The sequence below is a fragment of the Psittacula echo genome (assembly GCF_963264785.1).
Source record: "Psittacula echo genome assembly, chromosome: 13".
NCBI lineage: Eukaryota > Metazoa > Chordata > Aves > Psittaciformes > Psittacidae > Psittacula > Psittacula echo.
Window position 1 is genome coordinate 6,271,254 of NC_137749.1, and position 22,738 is coordinate 6,293,991.

The 22,738-nt window shown below is 44.4% G+C and overlaps 1 protein-coding gene across 5 annotated transcripts in view; it reads left to right on the forward strand.

Moving 5' to 3' along the window:
* The window catches only part of ULK1 (unc-51 like autophagy activating kinase 1), an 80,366-nt gene that overhangs the window by 40,793 nt on the left and 16,835 nt on the right, over positions 1 to 22,738 (forward strand). For all 5 annotated transcript variants that reach the window (XM_080628890.1, XM_080628891.1, XM_080628892.1 and 2 more), the window contains 6 exons: positions 4,114 to 4,164; positions 11,218 to 11,306; positions 13,273 to 13,438; positions 14,684 to 14,744; positions 15,059 to 15,148; positions 19,159 to 19,284. In XM_080628890.1, the coding sequence (XP_080485016.1) occupies positions 4,114 to 4,164; positions 11,218 to 11,306; positions 13,273 to 13,438; positions 14,684 to 14,744; positions 15,059 to 15,148; positions 19,159 to 19,284 (583 nt within the window). The remainder of the gene's footprint in view (positions 1 to 4,113; positions 4,165 to 11,217; positions 11,307 to 13,272; positions 13,439 to 14,683; positions 14,745 to 15,058; positions 15,149 to 19,158; positions 19,285 to 22,738) is intronic.

Consider the following 22,738-nt stretch of genomic DNA (forward strand, 5'->3'; position numbering starts at 1 on the left):
CTGCTTTTATAATCTCTCTGAACTTCTAGTGTGTTAAGTATGCTACCATGTGAAATGTGTATCTTTCTCTGTCACGGGTCCCTCCCAAAGCTACGAGCTGCACCCATTTAATGAACAATTTAGTCTATACCCTCTGTTGCTCAAGGCCTGACTGATAATCTGAGCTAGGAGACTGTAGCTGCTTGCGGGCCCTTCACTTCCTGTCCAGGTTTCTGTGGAAGGATGCCTTGGTTCTCATTAGGTTCAAGTTGGCAGTCTCATGGCTCTCCCTTTAGATCTCCCTCTATCTCCAGACTTGGTGGGCATAAAAACTTCCTTTTTTCTTTTTTATTGTCTTAATTCCTTCTAAAATAAGAACACTCATTATGTGCCAGGGATTCTGGCTTTGGCAGCCTCTTCCAGATGTGTCTGGCTAAGCCAAAAGGTCTGAAGAACCTCTAGTGAAGCCATGTCCTACAGGAAAGCAGGCAGAGGTAGAACCTTTCCTGGATCTTTTTTAGTCATCTAAAGGCAACTGTGTGGGTTTTTTTTATTCTTTCCCCCCACCTCTCCCTTCCCCTTGCGCAAAGATAGTCTAGGCTTGTCTCCAGTACAAACCAGGACCTGAATACTGTCTCTCACCAAGCAAGCTGGTCCTGGTGGTGTGTTTCCTCAGAACAGCAGGGAGTAGCTTTGCTTCCATGGGCCAGTGCTGCTTTTGGAAAGGGTAAGTTTGCCCCTCAGCCTCTGCGCTTGAATAAGGTTTGATGCTGGAGAAGTCTGTGCAGGTGGTTTTCTTGGAACTAGGCTGGAGGCCAAAGCCCATAGGTTTGTGTTAAGTGTCTCACAGTTAAGAGCTTTCTGCTTTTCGCAGGCAGTACCTTTGTTTCCTGAAAATAAAGTGGTGCTGCTGTGTGTTTTCAGGGTACTGCTTTTTAGTCGTGCTTGGGTTAAGAGGGTTTGATACTTCTGTCTTTTGGGGCTTGGTTTTCTGTTGTTGTTGCTTATTTGCTCAGGTGGATTGTTTCCTGCTGGACAGCATGTGCTAGTCTTGGAAGAGAAATTGTTTTGCTGCCTGTGTTATTCTTTTGGATTAGAGATACCAGGAAAGCCCTTCTGGGGACAGTGTCACCTGGGGGAGGCAAGCATGTGGATTAACTGAGGCTGATCATAATTATTCAGTGCTGAAGGCAGAGGACCAGTTGCTAAGGTGCAGAAGTGAGAAAACAAGCCTTTTGAAAAGGTGCCATTGAAGCTGCTGGCAGACTGATTTGGATATAAGCACTTTTCAGTATTACTGCCTGCAGATCTATCTGAAAGGTAGATCTCTGCCTCTTCTATTATGCTGTTGTGCATTTCAGAAGAAAATATCCTTGAGGTTTCTGTTTCCCTGCTGTCAGAAATTGAGTCTGGCAATCCTTTTTAGCCCCCCCCGTAAGCTGTTTTTGTACCTCTGGGAGGAGACTGCATGAGTCAGAGTCTAACACTTGGAAATTCGAGATAATAGACTTTGATTTCACTCAGGACAACTGTTAACAGCGCATCTTGCTGCACTGAGATTGTCTGCCCTTAATCACAGGCAGGATCCTCTTCTATGTGAATTGGCACGTTCTTGTTAGATGCAGGTGATTCTCAGGTAGGGTTTGTGAATATACTCTGTACAGAAGCCTATATTTGGGATATTCGTTGTGCTTTATAGATGGCAGATCTCAATGGGTGTGTGGCATCCCATACTGTGTTCTAATCTCCTGTCAGTTGAGAGGAAAGCAAGTACCAAAGCCTTTATAAATACATAATATTTATATAATATTATATAGTATATAAATTATATTTATTTATAATATTACATAATATATATAAAATAAATTATTTATTTAGACTAGTACACTTCCTCAGCATCCAGTTGTATTTTTGGTCTCACCCACCTCTGCCTCCTTTGAGGCATCTGAGCTTCCTTCCTCCTTGTAACTCAGCTGTTTTCCTTTCTCTGCCATCTTCTGGTGCTCAGTCTTCAGCTCCTCTATGTTGCTTGGAGACTCTCTGACCTACCTACTGAAGGGACCCTTCTTCCTTTCCCTCAAGTATCAGCTCAGGAGACCTCCAGATGATGCTCTTTGCCAAAACAGTAGCAACACTTCAGAGCACTTCCCTGTTCCCAGCTATTGTTGTGTTTCCAGCTGTGGCCAACTGTGCACAAACTGTTGATGTCCCAGAGCTCTGGATCGTGTCAGAAGCAGATCTTCCCCTTCCCTTAGATAGCTCCCAGTAGGCAGTTGCTTTGCCCTCCTACTGGCAAACTAATATAGGCTGCTCTCTTCACCTACCCTCCTGCACTATGTAAGGTGAAGATTTGTATGTACTGCTGGGTCAGGGATGATTCCTAAGCCACTGTCGCCAGTGGAGCAGGGTGTCCTGCTGCTCCTTGTTCCCTGAGTCACCCTGTAGTCTCCAGGACATGCGTGTGATTCCCTTCACACAGGTCCCCCGGAGTTTAGTTGATTCATGCAACAGCAACACATAAGCATGAAGCTTTGTTTACTTGTGCCCCAGCTGCTCTTCTACCAGGAACCGATGGTCTTTGCAATCTCGAGGTTATCTAGAGGAAAGCCAGGAGGGTTTTGAGTTTCCTGCTGATGATTACAAGCAGGGCTGTTTAAATGTTGCTTTGCAAGCACAAGTAACAAGCAGTTCGGAGGGGGAAAAGTGAAAGAAATCATCATTTCTACCCCCTCAGTTGAATAGCTCTGCTGAGGGATGGTACCCTCTAGAGGAGCAGACTGAAGAAGCAGCAGGAAGTGCCAACAGCTGAGCAGTTCCTAGTGGGGTAGGAATGTTCTCCATCCACAACAGATCTAATCTGAGAGACTCCAGCTTTTCCTGCAAGAGATTTCCATCACTTTTGTTGTGCACTCTGGTCTCCAGACCAGTGTGCTCTGGCTGCAGAACCATGGCAGTGGCAAGGAGGGGCTGAGGAGAAGAGGGGTTAAGTTTAAAAAGCAGACAAAGAAAGCAGTTGCTACGTTATGGGAAGCTCGGTGACCAAAGAGGAGCTGCTTACAGAAAGCTGTACAAAAACTAGAAGTTTGTAAACACTGGGTGTTGCAACAGGAAATCCATGCTGGGAAAGAACTTGAACTGCCTGCAGTTAACCATATAATCAGCATTGATCCATGACTAATGGCTGAGTAGGGTTGTGATAGGAGAGGACTCTGGCATAGAGCTGCAGTGGATCAGACACGAAGGAGTTGGGAGTGGCGGTTACTTGTAAGGACAGGCAAACTTGTAGAGGGTCTCCAGCAAGCCAGGACAGAAGCTTTTCTTGGCCTGGAGCTGTAGAATGTTCTCCCATAATGCGTGAAGACTTCAGCTCTCATGTCTGGTATGAAATGTGTTCTGGGCTGGCCCTTTAGAAAACGCTTTTCTGCCTTTGAATGCCATTTCAGCCAGGGACTTTGTCTTTCAGTGCTACTTGGTACCCTGGGATTTCTCTCTTCTTGCTGATAGGAGCTTTTGATGAACATATATGTGGCCATGGCAGGTCTTGATGTAGTCACACTATCTGGCCCTCAGTAACTGCTTCCCATTCCTAGAAGCGTAAGAGCTATTGCAAGACAGAGGAATATTAACAATGAATGCAGTGTATTCTCCCCAGCAGCCCAGGGTTTTAGCTTGCAACAAAACCTTACTAAGGTCTTTAATGTCCTGTGGGGAAGTAAAATCCATTAGCACTGGTGTTGAATCCTGAGGCACAAACCTCATGTTATTTGGCCATGCTTCTGGCAAAGACTGGGTTTGTTCCTTCCCTTTCTTCATTCATGTAGTTGCCCCAAATGATTTCCCTTCTCTGTCCCTTACCCCCCTGATTTTGCAGAGATGACTGGGAGCAGAGGAGCCACTTGTTTTATTCATACTTAAATAGCAATCTCTGGATCCAGATAATTTCCCGTAGTAGGTCCTTCATCCAGTCTGCAGTCTGCATTCTTGACCACTACTACACTACAGTCAACTTCCATGGTTGATCTTATTGCATGGAAAAATCACTTTAAACCACTGTAACTTGCTATGCTTTAACTGCTTTGTAACGTCTTACAGTAATTTCCTTTCACTGAGTCACTGTTGGTTTTTTTTTTTCAGATGAATTTTTCCATCACCCATTCTTGGATGCAAGTGCCTCAATGAAAAAATGTAAGTGTTGCGTTTTTGATTACAGTCTTTGTGAACCATGACATGACTTCCTTTGCTGCTAGTTCAAAAGAAAAAGACTGCTTTATGTTTTCTTAGTTATTTAGGCAGGGATTCAGCTTTTGTTACTGTGTCATGTCCAGATTTTGCCATCAAAACATATTTAATTTTGCTGAGTTATCTTCAAAGGGATGATTATGGGGACTGTTTAGAAACTTAAAGTAGAAGTAAATGTAGTTTTGAAGCACATTCAGCCACTTTGTATGAAGTGCTCGGCCAATGAGGCTGCTTGACAGGATTATGAGCATGATCTTGCATATCTTCTGCATCTGTAGGACAGTTTGGGATAGTGAATGGTGGAATCTGGTGCTCTTGTTTGTGCTTGCCAGGAGGTACCTTAAGCAGGCTCTGGTTACCAGCCCTTGTTTCAACATTTACCTCCAAATTCTTGATCAGTCTTATTTTAGAAGGGTTTAATTTGGGTGCTCAGTGAGAAGTGGCCAAAACAAGGACAGGTTTCCATTGAAAGTTCTTCCTTTCCTCTCTTGATTCTGAAAATTTCCAACCACGTATTCAGAATGATTCAGGTGTTATTCATGATTCAGAAGTTGGTTTTCAGTGGGAAACAATTCAGAATTGCTTCTAGTGTACGGGATATAAAAGTCCGCTGGCCAAGAGGCTTGGTTGAGTGGAAATGTGCATGGTTGCCTCCTTCTGAAAGGATCCTCCTGTGTCTTTAATCTTCTGAATAAATGATAAGCCAAGAATTTTCATCAGTGACTGATTTGGGTTGCTGGGAGTTTTGGAGGAAGCATGTCCAATGCTTTCTGAACATAGAGCACCTCCTGAATGTATGCGCATCCCTTGTCTGATGTCCACATCAATCTTGACAGTCTCCATCTTTCCTGCTTCCAGAGCAGGACTTCTCAGTTGTTCCTGATACAGATTTTAACTGTGTACTTAGGTGACCGTCCTGCAGGCAAGAAAAGACGCTTCTGGTTTAGGGGAGCTTGCAAGCCAGCCAGGCCCCTATCTCCATCTGCACCAGCAAGATGTGGGGCAAGTCCTGTAAAACAGGACTGCTCTGCAGGCAGAAAAGGACTCTGCCTGTGTAAGACTGCTCCTAAGCCAGCTCAGCGCTCAGCGCCTTCTGTACCACTGCTGTGTGGGAAAAGCCCTTCAAAGTCCAATTCCCCTGTGGGCCCAGGGCTGCCTGCTCAGGACATTCCTGCATGCCCACCAACTCATCTTTTGCTTCACTGGCCAGGGGAACAGAAAACACCCTGCAAGCGGGAGAGGGTTCTCCAGACTTGGCCTCAATTTCCAGCTTCTGCGCGTATGATGTGCAGAAACCAGAGTCATCATTGTGAGCAAGGGGCTGTAGCTCAGCCTTTGCCTCCAGATGCACCAAAGTTAATAGTGTGGGGTCAAGGCCCAATAAGAAGAGCACCTTTACAGGTAGGTAAGGACTATATGAACTACAGACCTTTCTGCTGCCCTGCTGGTCCTCATGTCCAGGCATATGTCCACAGCCTGGAGTCCTCTCCATGTAGGAGAGACCACTACTGGTTTTGAAAAGACAAGGAGAGAAATCTCTCTCCATTGCTGGAGGTCATCTTGTGCACAGAGATCTGCTAATGGAGAAGATGGTTCTTGTCTGCTGCGGAGGTCTCTGCTACTGCCAGATGGCAGTGATAGATGAAGGTCTCTGGCGTATGCAGTGAAGAGCCTGGATGAGAAAGGCTGCATATGGGAATGATGGTCCTTTTGATTTCTATAGATGAGAGAAGAACCAGAGTGTCAGCAAAGGTCTGGCTTATGGTGAACTCAGTAAGAAAATCTCACCTGAGATGTATGAAATGCTCCTTAATGTGGTAGAGCGCTTAACATTTACAGTTTCAGCTGAAGTAGATGACTTAGGAAGGTGAAGTTGCGCAGCAGTTAGCTCCCCTGGCTTTGCATGCAGAACTAAGATGGGTCCAAAAGCTTATTGTGCTACTTCGTCTCAACATGTGGCTCAGCATGATGAGTGTAGGAAGTATCAGGGAAGAGATGTAGCTGCATCTGAATGATGATGCTCAGGCTTAATTAGTCCTCAGGCCTCTGTGCCGTACTGGAGAGAGGAACAGTGTGCCCTTGTGCTTTTGTTCTCCTTGGGAGCTGATAGTTTCGCTACCACTGACTTTAGCAGAAGCAGAACTACGGCATTCATATTTGAATGTGCTTTTAGGAGAGTTTGTTGGATGGTCTATACCAGCATTGTGTTTTTGAGTAGTAGCTATTTCATGATGAATGTACTGAGACCTCAGCTAAGCTCAGGGACCCGCCGTGCAGCCTTTACCTAAAGGACCTTCCAGTTCAGAGGTGACTGCACCACAGAAACAGGCAATGATGCATCTGTTTAGGTCCCAACCCAATTTTACGTTCAAGCCCACTTTCCTTCCATATGAGAGCATTTTGCAGTCTAAGGAGAGGGGGTGGTGGTCTTCTACCCCTGCAGAAAATCTGCCCTCAAGGTGGCAAGGGTGGAACAGGAGAGCTGCCACCAGCGTGCAGAGCTGAGCACATCACCCGTGCTCCTGAACCCTGTTGAGGCTGGTCCAGAGCTGGTCACATAGTGATCAAAATAAAGCGAGAGCCACTGTCTGTGCGTTCTGTGTGGGTATGTGATAGTGCACTATCTCGTGGAATTATAACGGGTGTTCTTAATGCAATGTAATTTTGGAATTCTGGAAGACTGGGGAGTCCTCAAATGTGGATAATTCTCCAAGTGGCTAACTTTGAAGTTGCTGCGGTGAGGGGACACCCTCATTTAAATAAATTGCTCTTCAAAACACTCCAAAATCAACATTTCTGTCAAAAATCTTTAAATATGACATTTCTGCCAAGCTCATCCTCTCCACTGTGGTTTCGAGGGATGACTTCTCGTGTCCCTCCTCTCATCTCACTTCTTTAGTGAAGCAAGGACTTAAGTGTGATGCCATCCAGGATGTACCACAAAGCTCTTTGCCACAGGCTTTAGCCTGGAGAGTGGGTTCAGGGCCTTGGGCTTTGTTAACCAAAACATGTTCTTGATTTTTTTGTTTATTTATATTTCATTTTCTATTGTGGGTTTTGTACCCGTGACTAAGCATGTACTTTAGATGTGTAAAAATACATTAATAAAGTCTTTAAAATACCATGTCTAGTCAGAATGTCATCTGTCTGTAGCCAGGTCTGATCAGCATATGGTATGGGGCAGTGTGTTACAGTAATAATGCATGAGGAGGCATAATTAGATGCTTGTGCAAGTCTTTTCTCAGTAAACACACTGTAATTGGTATCCATGCACAATATTTTGGAGGCTTTTTTGCTCCTATTTTTAATGGATGCTGAGCTTGTACCTCCTTGACTCTGAGTTAAAAGAGCATGAAATGTGAGCAGTTGTGGTTCAGAACGGTGTGGGATGGTTCAGTGTCTGGAATATCTGTTAGGCTTAACTTTTATCATCTTCATAATCTTACTGTACGTAAAACCTGGCAAAAAAGCATCATGAATTCTGCATATGAAAGACTTTAATGGTGCAAAGTTCTAAACTCTTTAAAGCAGCTTTTCTTTGGGCAAGTCCTTTCAGCTTTTCAACTCAGAAGTATTGCCTAGTCAGAGATTGCGATTAAATCGTGTTTGATGACTGGCTTTAATTGAGTCCAGATAATCACTGAAATGCATCTCTCCAGTGTGTATAAAACTTGGATTACAAGTAAAGCTTTATATAAAGCTTGAGACTCGGATATTTTAAGACAGCCTGTTCCCTGTTGGGATGGTTTGTCACAAATGACTTCTGCAAGTGTAGCATCCAGTCTGGAGATCCATACTGCTGGAGCACAGGCTTGCCTTTATGTCTCCCAGCTCCCCCATTTTGAAACCAGTTGGCTCTGGTTATGCAACACCCAGGGTGACTGTTTTGTTGCTGGAGCAAGTTGGAGAGGACAATTATTAAACCAGACTTATTTACATTACAATTACAATCCAGCAATTTCTGGATTTGGGTGGGGGCCTACAACCTGTGTTAACATTGCCCACATTCAAACTTGAGCCGAAAGCATGATGAGCCAAGTGTTTGCACCCCTTTTAATTTTAAACTGGGAGTGCCTGGGTGTGTGGAGGAGATGGAAGCGAGCATCATCTTGCTTTCAAGCTGTCCTACGTGGCTGACGCTCCAAATGCACCAACAGGGATGTGACGGTCAGAGAGGGTTTGTCAAAGCCAAGCCTTGTGGTTCTACATGCATGAAAGTCCTTTTTTAGTGTCAGGACCTTTTGAGCTGGGCCTCACAGTGTGGATTTGGGGAGTTTACAGGGTTTAAAGTAAGAACAATGATTAATAGGGGCTGTATCTAAAGGTGTGCTTCATGCAGACAGAGCTTTAACTTGAGTTTCAGATGATAGTGGCAAAGTCTGCCTGCTTGTCTTCCTTCCCAGATTAATGGAAAGCTGTCCAAAGCAAATAGACAGAAATAGAAAAGTCTCAGTTCCAGCCAGGTTTAAATCAATAATGCACAAAGAACAAAAATAGAGTGGAGGGGGACCTTGAGAGAGAACTGAAATGACTCTAATGAAAATAGCTAATTCTAGGGAAAATGCACAGTGATGCAAGTCTTGCAGCAGACATGTGGATACAGTTCAAAAGTCATTTACCTTCTCTTAAAAGCATCTTTACATAATAGGAAGGTCTGGCTGTACAAGGGTGAATTGTTCTGTTAAGAGCTGGCAGGGTAAAAATGGGGAGGCGTTTTTCCCCCCTCTCAGACTTCTGGTATTAAATATGTGGGGAAGGTACCAGGGATCGCTCTGCAGGCACTGTGGGAAGGTTGTGGTATAGGCAGGATGGAGCTCCCCATGTTGCAGTCAAGTTCTCAGACCTCTGTGTGTGTTCCCTGAGTGTGGGGAGTGGGAAGCAGCTGTGGCGGAAGAGTGTGTGGGGTGTGGATGGAGGAGCTCTCCACGCCAAGCCCCTGACCGACCTCCCAGAATATCCATTGCCAGGGTTTTGTGGTCCCAGTTCCTTTACCGGAGCCAGGGCAGTGCATTTCAACAGCACAGTCCATAAAGGGCACAGACATCAAGTGTAGAATAGATGCAGAGGATAAAAAGTAGCCTCTTGCAAAGCTTTGGGAAGGTTTATTTTGTTATGGACCTAACCCTCAAAATGCTGGCAGAGTAAGGCTGCCAGTACGGTCCAACACAAGAGGGAAAGGCATCTGTGTGTGCGTGTGTTGCTGCACACAGGTCCCACGCAGCATTCCCACTATGGCTTTGTATTGCACAAGCCCTGGAACTCTGCTGAATCAATCTTTATTTGCAATATAACTTGACCTTTTAAAAAAACATTTGGGTTTTGTTAACATTAGCAAAGGGTGGAAGAGATCACTGTGACCCTGGTTAAACTATTGCAGTGGTTGATTGCTTACGTTAAAATGTGTATTTTAAGTCAATGCTTCTTTGGCTTCATTTTCCTGTTGTTGGATCTTGTTACATCTCTGTCAGACTGAGGAGCTGAGCATCAAAGTGATGGCTCTTTTTATGCTAGGAGACACTGGTCCAGTCATCCTTTAACCTTCTTTGATAGGCTACATGGAGAGACTTCTTAAAGCCTTTTATTAAAGGGCATATTTGCCCATTCTTTTATCATTAGAACACTGTTTCAACAGTTAATTGCAGAGAAATGTACTCTCATTTTTCTAGCCGGTGAATAAAGTACCTTGTAATATCTAATGGGATTAATGACAGAGGTAGTTTTACTTCAAACAGAAACATTTTTCTTCTAGGTGTTATTAATCTTCCAGTTATTAAGTATGGAGTCATTAGCACAGATCTTGTAAAGGCAGAAGTCTGATACAAGGTGCTAATTCTCTGCCAGCGCAATGGAAGAGCAGCAAAGTGCTCCTCTCCTCACTTAAGATAGAGATCAGAGGAAATGCTTAATAGATACAAATGGTTGCAGAGTAAAATCTGACTTCAAGCTGCCTCGAAGTGGGATGTTGGGACTCTTCTGCACTGTTCTTGTGCAGGTGGACTGGGGAATTTGAACCACTAAATACTTCAAAGTCCTCTAGAAAGCTAGTGTTATCTTTGCCTTGTCTCCCTCCTTGGCTGAGCTGAGCTCTTCTTTACTGCACCTCACTTGCATAAGTCATTGGAATTAAATATTCTTTTCTCCTACGATGCCTTAATCATTGTTTCTGCCTGAAGGTCAATGCTAACTAGTCCTTTCAGTGTGAGCTTTATGCCTCTGTGAGAGTTATAAAAGCCAGTTCAACAATGCAGTGAATAAAATGGGCAGTTCTGATAATGAACAATAAAACATAAAAGGAAGGGATGCAAGAATAGCTTGTGCTGTGGAACAGTTTCTGTACAAAGAGATTAAAAATAAGCAAAACCTCTTTAATTTGCAGAAGTGACTCAGGGCGAATGTGTTGAGGTATAGGAAGCAATGAACTATTTCCTTGTGGAATGGTTAATTATGTGGGTGTTTTTTGGTGTATATGGCCTGGGATGCCTGAGTGACTGTTGGGGCAGCAAGCACATACACCTTGAGTATGCATGTGTTTGACTTAGCACAGACATTTGATGTATGTGTGCTAAGCAACAAGGTCCGATGAAGAAGAAACTGTAAGAATATGGTCTATTTTCTACCCCTGACATGAGTAACTCAGTCCACTTCTCTGTTTATCATTCCCTTCACTTGCAAAGACGCTTTGGAGGCTTTTTAGGGCAGAAACCATCTTGCTATCGGTGTGGGACAGGTGTTGAGTGGACATCTGGCCTTGATCATATGTTCTGAAACTTTCCACCCCAAGAGCTATAACTGACATAGTGCACAGCGGAGTGAGTGAATGTCAATCATATAACCAAACAGAATGCTTCTTTTGTTCTCCTGTAATTGGTCACATCTGATACATGAAATACATGTTGCTACATGAGATAAACCATGATGGGTAAAGATGAAAAAGAACTTTTATTATTGATTAATCTTAGTTTGACAACTTCTTTTGGTTTTGTCTTTTCCTGGTTTTAGCTGCTTCCGTGCCAATGCCTTCTTACCCCAGTTCAGGCTCTGGTAGTTCCTCCAGCAGCTCTTCTACTTCCCACTTGGCATCACCTCCTGTAAGTACAGCTCAGACGATGCACTGTTAATGGGTCTCCCTGCTTGCTTTACTGAAACAAGGTCTCTGCTTTTGCTGTCTTCTGATGCAAGTCACTGAACACTTTAGTTCTGCCTGGATTTGGTTCAGTGTCTTCTCCAGTCTGTATAGAGTTTAGAAGTTGCCTTTTTTTACCCACAAGAAATATTTCAGCTTGGCCATTGCCTATTATGTGAAAAGCCTTTATGAAGGAAGTTGGTATTAATGACATTAGCTTGTCTTGGCAGAGATGGAAAGTTCCTTGGAACCAAAAAACAGTCACTAATTCAGTGTATAGCACTGCCGTCTTGGCTGCAAGGTCTCTGTTTTCAAGCAAAGCCTCCTCCTTTCTGACCAGCATTCCCAGGAGCCACAGAGGGACATTCAGCTCAGGCCAGACCTGCCACGGTCTGGTGGTCTTGTGAGAGATGATCTGAACTGATGGTTTTTCCTCTCTGGTTACCTGAAATGATGTGAATTTTTCTGGAGGGCGGGATATGAACTGACCAGTGAAGTGACATTCCTGCAGCTCGCTGAACTGAAAGCTTGGGTTTGGAGGCTCTTGGTGAAAGCTGCCTTTGACTTAGAACTCAGGAATGCTGGCGTGTAATGGGTAGGGAAAGAGAGAAGGGTTGAATTTTTAATTCCCTTGCATTACTGCTTCCTCTGGCATTACTTTGTCCTCTGAGTTTCCCTGGGCCAAGGTGTCTCAGCCTAATGTGGGAAAGGCTAAAAGGCACTATCAGAAATATACGTAGGTGCTCATGATGTGAGCTGGACAGAGAGAAGTCTGCCCTCCTCTGAATGTCACATAACCCTCACATCCCCGAGAGCTGCTTCTTCCCTGCAGCTGCAAGTAGAGGGTGGTTGGCTGAGGCCCTGCTGACCATAAGACCCCCAGAATGGGTAGATGATGTGAAAAGCAGACTCTTTCCCCTGAGTTTTCCTGCTCTGGGAAGCTCAGGGATGGTGCAGGCTCACTGCCAGACCAGGAGGGGGTCCCATGTTAGAAGTGTGACTGCACCAATCCTGCTCTGCATGTTGAAGGTTTGCTGATGGAGGTGTGCTGGCTCAGCAGATTGGGTGGAAACTTTGACAGCTGGAAAACTCCTTCTGCTCGTGTGTACTGCATGTGCAGTGAGAAGTCCCCACTAGTACAACAGGAGAGTCTTTAGAGGGTGAACAGGGTCTTAATAGGGCCCAAGTGAAAGCTGATTTCAAGTTTTTCTCAGCCTAAAAATGCATTAGGATAAAGATTGTGTTCTGCTCTGTGGGTAGCTCAGCTGTCTTAAACCATCCAGCCTCCTCCATCTGGCTGCAGAACATGAGGATTGTTTGGCTGAAGGAAGCAGAAAAATGAGACTTAAAGTTTGTGCTGCCTCTGATGACTGTGAAGCATTCATCTGTTGAGTGCTTAGCCTCCTTCAGGCCTTTCTTTAACTCCTTATCAGCACTAGAGCAAAACAGGGTTGTTCTGAAAGTGCAGGGACGCTTATGTACATGTTCCCAAGCGCTGCTTGCTGCAAAAGTGCTAGGAGAGACCAGATGTTTAATATTTAAGAACAAAACAAGAAAAACATAACCCAAAAGAACAACCAAATCTATGTCTCAGAGCTCGTATCAGTTTCACAGCCATACTAAATTGAGTTGGTACAAAACACGTCATTGATCCAGAAAGCTTTAGCAGAGGGATGCAATACCTCAGGTCATGTTTTCCTTACCTGTGAAGCATCAGACATGCTGCTAGTATGTTTTGTGTAACAAAAGGTGCTGTTTTCTGACATGGACATGAAAGGGTCCATGTTAGAAAACCAAACAGCTGCTTCTGGCAAATTATTAGCCCTGGTTTATCAGCAAAATGTTGTTCGTAGCCTTGCACAGCTGAGTTTAAAGGATCGAGCAGGATGATAAAGTAGCTGAAGCCAGTGTTTGTTTTCTTCTTGCATTAGCAGTCCCTTGGAGAGATGCAGCAGCAGCTGCAGGAGAAGGCGCTGGCATCTCCTACCCAGGATTCCCCTGGCTTTCTGCATGGATCGAAGGACTCTGCTGGAAGCAGCAGTAAGAATTCATCCTGTGACACAGATGACTTCGTTATGGTCCCAGCACAGTTCTCAAGTAAGTTTCTGAGAATGCAGACATTCTAAGCAAAGGCAGATGTGATGTTAGAGATAGTAACTACAAAGTTGAAAGAAAGATTGAACCTGTCTGGTCTGACTGAGCGGTGGAAATGGTTTTGTTATCAAGCTGGAAGAGAACATCTGTCTCACAGGCTGGGTTCGTAGGATATTTTGTAATTACCTTCAAAGATAGGATTTGAGAGGAAAGATTACTCAGGGACCTCAAGAAGGGATTGGACCTGGAAATCCAACTGGAAAAGAAGATAAGTAGGCTCACAGGGAAATGTCTTTCTCTCACAGAAGCCATTCCCATGTCATCCTGTCTTCACCTAGTGTCACAGTTCAAGACAGGATTTCAGCTAGTAAGATGGATTCCACACTGGAGAAAATCCCTGAGGGAGAACTAAAATATGTTGGATTTTTCTTCAAATACTAATTTAATTTTAGCACTTTTATGTGTTTATACTTTGATAGGAATTGTTTGAAAATACAGGTGTACATGGGGGCCAGGGCCCCAGCTCAGCCACATGCCTAAGTATGTCCATGCACAAGTCCTTACTTAACCAGCAGAAGGATATTGTTTAACCTTGACCATGTGTATGATGTTTTGCTGAGTTGGAACTTGGTGGTAAATGCTGTGATTCCTCCTTTTCCAGTTGCACTACTTATATTAAAACAGGAATTTGGAGGGGTAGAACTGTGCAATATCTCTGCTGTGCAATCCTATGACAAGGAAGAGCTCAGTGTTGCTTGTATTTTTCCTGGGAACAGTGAGGGGACCAGTACACACTTGTCTTGTGCTAGTCATGTTTCCACTGCAAAGATGCTTTGGCAAAGGCACAGACTGTCCCATGTTGTGTATCCAGCTGCCAGCTCATTTGGCTGCCCTTGATATTTGCCACTTAAGACAGAGATATTTCAAAGCCCTATGTGCAACATATACCACTGTCTTCTTTCACAGCAGCCATTGCTTGCACCAAGCGGGCATATACCTGTTGTCTCAAATGATTCTGTTGGGTTTTGGCCCCATTCCTTTCAGCCTAAATTTCCCAAAACTTCAGGGTATAAGGATCACACAGCAGCTTCAGCCCACATGTGTTTTGCGGAACACTGGCTCAGTAGCAGCTCAGCAGGTCTTGGAGGAGCAGAAAGTTCCACCCAAATCTCAGTTGCTCTGAATATATAAAGATTTTTAAGAAAATTATCTTGTATTAATCTGTTTGTGCACTTCCTTGTTCCTCAGGTGATTTAACTGCTGAGGCTGCAGGAGGGAAACCAATCCAAGACAGCCTGATGTACAGTGGGTAAGACCACCAATGCAACTGAAATCACTTAGCCACTGGAGCGTAGTGTGCGTTAGGGGCTTTTGGGTTCTGGTGGATGGGAGGCAAGATGTGGCTCGGTTAACTTTTTGTTTCAGGGACAGCTCACCTGCCTGGTGGTGACCATTTTCAGTTTGATCATCAGCATGTGGCACCTGAATACTAGAGAGCACGTGGGCAGCGTGACAGTCCCCAAGGCTCCTAGACTCAGCAGGGCTGGTGGCAGGAACCCAGGGAAGGGAGAGAAGGGCTGGTTTCCATACTCTTACAGCTGGGTTCTGTCTGTTATTCCTCAGGAGTTCTCTGGTGACTTCAGCAGGCTTGGAAAGCCAGGGAAGGACACCATCTCCTTCACCCCCATACAGCAGTTCTCCTAGCCCATCCAGGTAAGACTGTTTGGTGTAACTATGCAACATTGATTAATTGACTTCCAGAAGGGGATTTCACAGATGTTGGTGTCCACATCTTTCCTTTAATTAAAGGGTAACAAGAAACTCCCAGGAGGAACTCCCCAGCCTTGAGCACTGATCAGTCCCAAGTACAGAGCCTGTCCCTCTCTCTTCTGGCCCTAAGGAGGGGCTATGAGTTCCTAGAGCAGGAACTAACTTTGTTCCCTGTGGGGCTAGGGATTATTCTCAAGCAAAAGGTATATATACTCCACTGACATGTATGTACTACTGATCCCCTCTGTGCTCACCTTGCAGAGGTGGTAAGTATTCCAGCTAAAGAGCCCTGTTTCTAAATTCATGCAGTGGATTAGAGCACAACCCTTTAGCTAAGGTTGAAATTGCAGTGGACTTGAATTACTGGGCAAATGTGGAGGAGTGTTGCTCATCTGCCCTTGCTGTGAAGGACACATCTGGGCCTACTTGGTTGTTTGTAGTTTGCTTGAAGATCTGAAAAGCTCCTTGCATTATGTCTGTATAAAGTAATGCTGCTACATGGGCCTTGTTTGCTAACAGAGGATGCAGTAGTAACAAGTGGAAACAGGCATTGTCATAGGTTTAATTTCAACTAAACCAGTTGCTATAAACCCGGCTTTGGCCTTTAAAAATGTTATAGGTGACAGTTTCCCATAAACCCAGCTTTGGCCTTTAGAAATGTTATAGGTAACGTGTGCCTAGACACACCACCAGCTGCCCAGCACCACCAGTGGGTCCAGACGTGTTTGTGTTCAGAAAATGTTAATGGCCTGTGGAAGGGGATCCCATTGACTCTAGACCTTGAAGCTTTAGGCTGTGTGCTTAGTTTGCAGGAAACTGAGGGTGTTACTTTGCATCTCATTCTTGCCTGCTGGGGAGGCAGGACAGCTTTCATCTTCTGTTCTGTCAGTATGGCACCTGTTGGGGGAGGACAGTTGAAGGAGATCTCACACTGGGAGATGGATAACCCTAAAATCTTTCTTAAGAAGAAGATGTAGTCCCAGGCTACGTGCTGACACACTCATCACATAAATGGAGCCCAGAAAATGACAAAATATAGCCTCAAAGCATATAAATTTAAAGGAGAAGAATATAGCTCAAAGCCTTGCTGACGTGATCAGATTAATTGGCAAGCACATACCACAGTGTGGAGTTTAATTGCATGAGGCTTCTTATGCCATCGCCTGCTAAGCTTTTTAACAGCTTATTCCTTAACTGATTCCTGTGCATTCTGAGGATCAGTCTTTACTAAAGAAAGGATTTGGCCTTGTTTCTGGACAGCAGTGAGTGGAAATTCAAGAAAGTTGACTGAAAATGCTGCCTACTTTACACTGTTCATCTCTGTCTGCACCAAACTGGCCTCACCGTATTCTACTGGATCATAAGGTGGCAAGTCAGTGCCAGCAGCTGGTTTGAGCGTGTTTCTGCTGTCTTCTCTACTCATTCCCAGCAGCTTCTGTAGAGCAGATGCCAGCCCCTGTAGTGCTACTTCCCACTTACACCTGCTTTGAAGAAACACTGAAAAGTTACTTCCTACCCTGTCCAGGTTGCAAATAAGACATAAATAATGAAAGACTGGAGCAGTCACTCCAAATCCAGAGCGTAAAGCGTGATCTTTGATCTGTCCCCTGAAAGCGCTTTGAAGTGGTGCCACCCTTACTCCTAACATGGGTTTCAGTGCCCTTCACTGCAGATGTCATGAGGCCCATTGATTCAGCACTTGGCTTCGCCGGCACAGAGGACTCCTGATTTTCTGTCTGTCTTTGCTCACTCGGAAGCAGCAGTTCTCCCTTTCATGTGTGGCTGTAGGCTAGAAGCAATGGTGGATGCATTCCAACTAGGACAGAAAGCAAAGGCTATTAGAGTGGCCAGCAGTGAGTTTTCCTCAGGATGTCACAGTATGCTCTCGTCCTTCGCTAAAAGGATAAGGACTAGGCAGAATTAAAACATGCTGATAGTTGGGGTGTTTGGAATTCTATGGTTTTTAACACTTCCTTGTTGAAGATATTTAGGAAGTCTAATGAAGAGAATTTCCTTGGCTGTATCCCACAGCAATGGATTTGATACCATTTTCAAAGAGCTTTTCATTACTGCCAGGTAATTAAACTCCATGTCCCAGCTTTATCTCTTGATCTTGGCAAATTTATGGTCACTTGTAGTCTTTAAGGCTTGAGTCCAGTTAGCAAGTTTAGTGTATGTCACCTCATTTGGATACTTTCTTTTGCAACTTGCACCTTGTGGAGAAACCTGCCTTCTATGAGGACTTCATATAACTTTTTGGGAAGGACTCCTTCACCTGAAAACTGCTTTTCCTCCAAAGGATTTTGACCAGATGGAGAAAACAGCATCTGAAAAATCAGGATATGCACAAAGCTTGACGTGAACCGTCCGATTTCTTAGTTAAAGCTCTGTTCACTTTATATCTGTCTTGACACCATGTCTTACACTGATGGAAGGCAGAGACGCCAAAGCCTCACCTTTCTACTAAGCAATCGGTCACCTTGAATGCCTTTGTTTTATTGTACGTCAATGAAGAATCAAGGCTTCCGTGCTGCCTTTTACAGGCAAATGTCAGAGTAAGAGTCTGTTCTCTTGGTGGAAGAAATAAGAGCAGACAAAGAATACATAGAACTTAAAAACTTTGTAAACCTCTTGAGAGAGGGATGAAGAAATTGGAATCACTTTTTGATTTGTCAGCCTTGATGAAAGATACTTGGCTCTCTTGTGTTGGAGGAGTGTTTTCATGTGCATGATGTGGAGAGCTGCAGACACTTTCCTGCAGGTCAGCTTTTTTCAACACTGTCACTGTAAACCAGAGTGCTACTGGCCCTTCCCAAAGTAAGAAATTCTGGTAATGGGATGCTCTGAACTGCAAAATAAGTCACAAAGTCTTCTCTTTTCCCTGTGTATGCATGTATGTTCTTGCTGAATTAACTGTCTCCTTTCATCTTATGTAAAACACCTCTACTCCAAGTGGTAGACTGAAAGAAGTGAAGCTTCCTGCTTCTCAAGCAACCCTGAGATTTGTGTCTTTGATTGACAACAGGGAAGAAGCCTTCATTACCAATAAGATCTTTGTGCAACTGTGCAATGTCCCTGCAATTGGTGTTGGCAGTTGTAAATAGCATCACCATGGCAATTAATCCTAGAATTCTAGAGCCTTTAGGAAAAGACTTTAGGCTGCTGCTTAGTTGAATGTGTTGTTTGCATGGATTTTGTATAGCACAGGTTTGTGTATAGCATGGTACAGGCTATGAGTAACAGGGGAAACTATTCCTCACCTGGGGGAATAGATCTCAGATGTGAGCTGATTAACTTGCTTGAATGGAACTAGACAGTCAGAAGTTTGCATAATGGGCCATCCCATTTTGTGTGTGTGATATTCTAGCTGACATTGATGGGTACGTAGATACCAACTCCTGCCCCCCAAATTTACTCTCTCCCAAGTTGTCTTCTCCACGCAGTAGTTAACTTGCAAATACTCTGTATTCCCTTTGTTGCACGCTGAGACTTTCATGGAGATGCCATTGCTGCAGCAGTGCCTCTGCATGAGTCGGAAGTAGCTCTTGGCAGCAAAATCTTTGCTGGTGTCCTTTGTGAGCCATGAATGTTTAGACTCTGTTCAATGATGTGCTCCTTGGCTGTGGATCTGAGCTGTTGGGAACTAGGCCAGTTGTGGCGTGAAATAACAGGGCTCCAGTTTTCCCGGAGGGAGTGGTGCACTTGGGTGTATGTTTTGACTTCGCTCTGTGGGTGGGAGTTGTGCTGGAAGAAAGGTGCCTGTTTTCAGGAGATGTGTGGAGCCACTTCCCTTTGATATGACTTTGAACCACCTCCCAGCATAAACCCACAACCCAAGCACAGCCAAGGCGATGCTCCCTGTGTACGGTTGCTCTATGAAGATAAAACCTCCAATTACCTGGTTGAAGGCCCACCCCTTACAGAGGCTTTCTTTGTCTGTCTCCTTTCAACAGCCGGCCAGGTCAGTTTTCCAGCAGCAAGTACGGACACTCCGTGCCCATTCCGGTCCCAACACAGATTCACAACTACCGGCGGATTGAGCAGAACCTGCAGTCTCCCAATCAATACGCCTCTCCACGGTAAGTGCTGGGGCTGGAAGGAGGGGGTAGCATCAGTGCAGGGGCTCTGGTATTACAGCATGAGGGCTCTAAACCAAACTGCTTTACCATGTGTTCTCTGACCCTCTAAATGGGTTTGGGAGGAGCCACTTGCTGCAGGGAGCCAACGTGGTGTGTGTTATGTGATAACCTAGTTTTAGGGTTTCTTTATAGTGGTGTTTCATTTATCATTATCATATAGTGATTCATTTGTTACCATGTACTGTAAATTTTGTCTCTGTGCATGTGTATGAGACAGCTGCTGTCAGCTTTCAGTGCAGGCTGAGCCTCTTTGAGACTGACAGCTTTTCCCATGCCAGCTATGAGCTGGGTGTCCAAGCAGAGAATACCACCCAACTGGCAAATGTCTTTCTAAAAGGAAAAACTTGAGATAAACAACTAAAATGCATGGGGCTACAAAACTTACCTGACTTCACCTCAATTAGTTCCTGTAGCCAGTCACACCACAGATGATGTGTCTTACACGAGTTGCATATTAATGTGGTTATGCAGCCAGGAGTAATTAAACCATGAGCAATGTATGTCTGTGAGGCAGAGCATGTTTGCTGAAGGCCATCAGGAAGACTCGGATGCCAGCCTTCAGCTGTAGAGCTGTCCTGGGTTCAGTGGTAATGCCTTGTACATCCAGACATACAGGGCTTCTGTCTCTTCTCACATATAATTCCTGGTTCTTAGAGGTTTGAAATCTAAGTTGACAGCTGGTTGGAAGGAAACTCATACAGGATCTTAAAGAGTTTGTACAGCAGGAGTATTCAGACAGAGGTGTCTATGAGGTGTCATGTCTTTTTCTGGATGAGTTGCTTTGGTATCTGGATTAGTTAAAGTTCAGGTTTCAGATGTAAGGTAATACCTATGTCAGTAGAAGTTTGGGCTTCAGCCAGCCTAATTCAGGATAAGGCTTATTCGAAGTAGACCCAGTAGACACTATGTGCTGGTATTAATCAGGGATCAGCAGAGATTGTTTTGTGCCAGTGTTACTTTAATACTGTTTTATGCTCACTTCTTGAGTATGTGGCAGGTTTTGTGGTGAGCTCCTTCCCGTTTCTTACGTGCCTTGTGTTTTTCACAGCACAAGCAGTGGACCCTGATAGTGTTGGAACTCACAAAAGAGTCCTGGTTATCCATGTGATGTATAAAGCGAGAGCTCTGGAGAAGGTGCAGATGATGCACCAAGGCACATCGTGCCTACCTCAGACCTGGTGACAGGCTGCTGAGTTCAGGTTCACAGCCTGCAGCTACCAGTAAGGGATCAAACTGTCATGTTTTGCAACTTCTAGTCACCACTGTGTAACATTGAGATTAGCATCATCTCTGCAGAGGAACTTGAGGAATGGACACAATCAGGATGATTCACAGCCTGCTTTTAGCATCTTCTCAACATCTGTGGTGGCATGGTGTTTTCTGCCCCAGGAAGCCATAGTTTTCTCTCACCATCACTTCCTCTAATCAGCAAATTCAGTAGACACCCTTCAGGAATGGAAGGAGAAAACTTCATCAAGCATTTAGTATGTGATTCCACTTTTCCATCAGGTGTATCAGATGGGCCATTACAGCCAAGTGCCTCGTCATGTTTGCCAAGTCACTTGATGTACACTCTTGGTTCTGAATTCAACCACTGTCATCTGACTGGCTGGTGTATACCTGTGTAACATAGTCTGGTGGTGGATAGATACGTTGCTTGTTGAGGTGGTAATTATGTGGGGTTACTTTTGGCCACATCACCTGTCCTGCTCGTTTACTTGCTTCCTTGTCCCATCCTAGGGTGGCATTTGACATTCCACATCTTTCAGCAGCAGCAGTCAGCTGGTGTTTTTACTGATAGGTAACATTCAGCCTTCTGGATGGCTCATATTCTGGAGGCTTAATGGGGCAGCAATTCTTTATGCCATTGAACATCCAAGTATCTTTCTTTTCACCTTGCCAGGTGTCCATTTCCTTACTGTGTATTCATTTTGCTTCAGGGCCAGGCACTTCAGAGAGCAACCTGAAGAGAAGTGATTTTTTAGGTTAAAAATTTGAAAGATTTCCTTTTTTTCCAAGCATGTGAATACAGCATGGATTCACTTGGCTGCAAAATATAGTAACATACGGAAGGGGCAGGGTCAAATCTCAGCTACTGAAATAGATTTATTATTATCTCTTTATTTTCTGAAACGTGGCATAAAGTAAAACATGCACCTTGTAGTGATGTTGAGTTAGATGTACTGATGCTTCACCAGGATGACCTTGGCACTCCAGGGTAATGTAGCTAGCCCTGCGTGCAGTGCCAAAACCTATGTCTTTGTTCCCTCTGTTCAGATGTGTATGGACAGCTTAATGCCGTGTCACTGGGAGGGGAGGCAGGATACCTTGGTGAGAGCATCTTTCAGTGGTTTGAGCACAGAGGGGGATTTTTCATGATATTTGTTGATTCCTGTCCAGAAAATCACCTACTGGCTGAGACTGATGTTCTTTTAACAGGAGAAAAAATGCTTCCAAATTGAGAATAGAATAAAGGATTTGATGAAAAGACTGTTTTCTCATAGAGAGGAGTGGAATGGGAATCTAGAAGGAGCCTGGAGAGACAGAATGACATTTCAGTAAATAGAGTTTAGGTTGTGTGTTCTAATGAGTGGTGAAAACATTAAATTGCTGAGAAATAATTGATGTACAATAATCCAGTCTCTCTCCAGAGTGATGGTGTGGATGTGCTCACTTTCCTGCTGGTCTAGGTTTCCGTTTTGTTTCATTTTAGCAGCAGGGTAACACTTGAAGTACCTGCATGTGTGGGCTGTACAAATCAGTTGTAACTCCCTAAGGTGAGGCTTCACGAGGAGTTAAAGGAGTCTGGAGCCCAGGCAGTTCTGACTGTCCAGCCTCAAAAGAAATTCCTCTGGGTAGCAGTGAGCCGTTTCAGATCTGACAGTCACACGTGGCTCTGTTTTGCTCTGTAGCTTCTGATTTGAGTCAACGCTGTGTTGCAGAAAGTGCCTTTGGCACAGCTTACCTCCACATCCTACAGCCTGCACTCACAGAGCTTTCTACCTAACAGGCTGCTTTGACAAAAGGGCAAGTGTCTCAGCACAGGAGGGAGACTTGAATAAAGCCCTCTCAGGGTATTCTGAAGAGATTGCCCAAAATAAACGGGTGGATGTGGCAGGATAGGAAACTGCCATGTTCAGGATTGATGTAGAAACTTGAAAGCATCTAAAAGTGACTCTGAAAAATTACAGGCTTTCCTGTACAGCTAAATTAATCTCATTCCTTCTTCCTCTCATTCAGTCCATCTTGTTCAGATTGAAACTCTAAAGAGCAAGGATTATCATCTAAATCTATATTGATGTAGCCCTGGGACAGTGGGATTTTCATCCAGGATAAACAGTCATGAAGCTCTGCCTTCTGTGGAAGTAGCTCTGTGTGTGTGTCCGTGGTACTA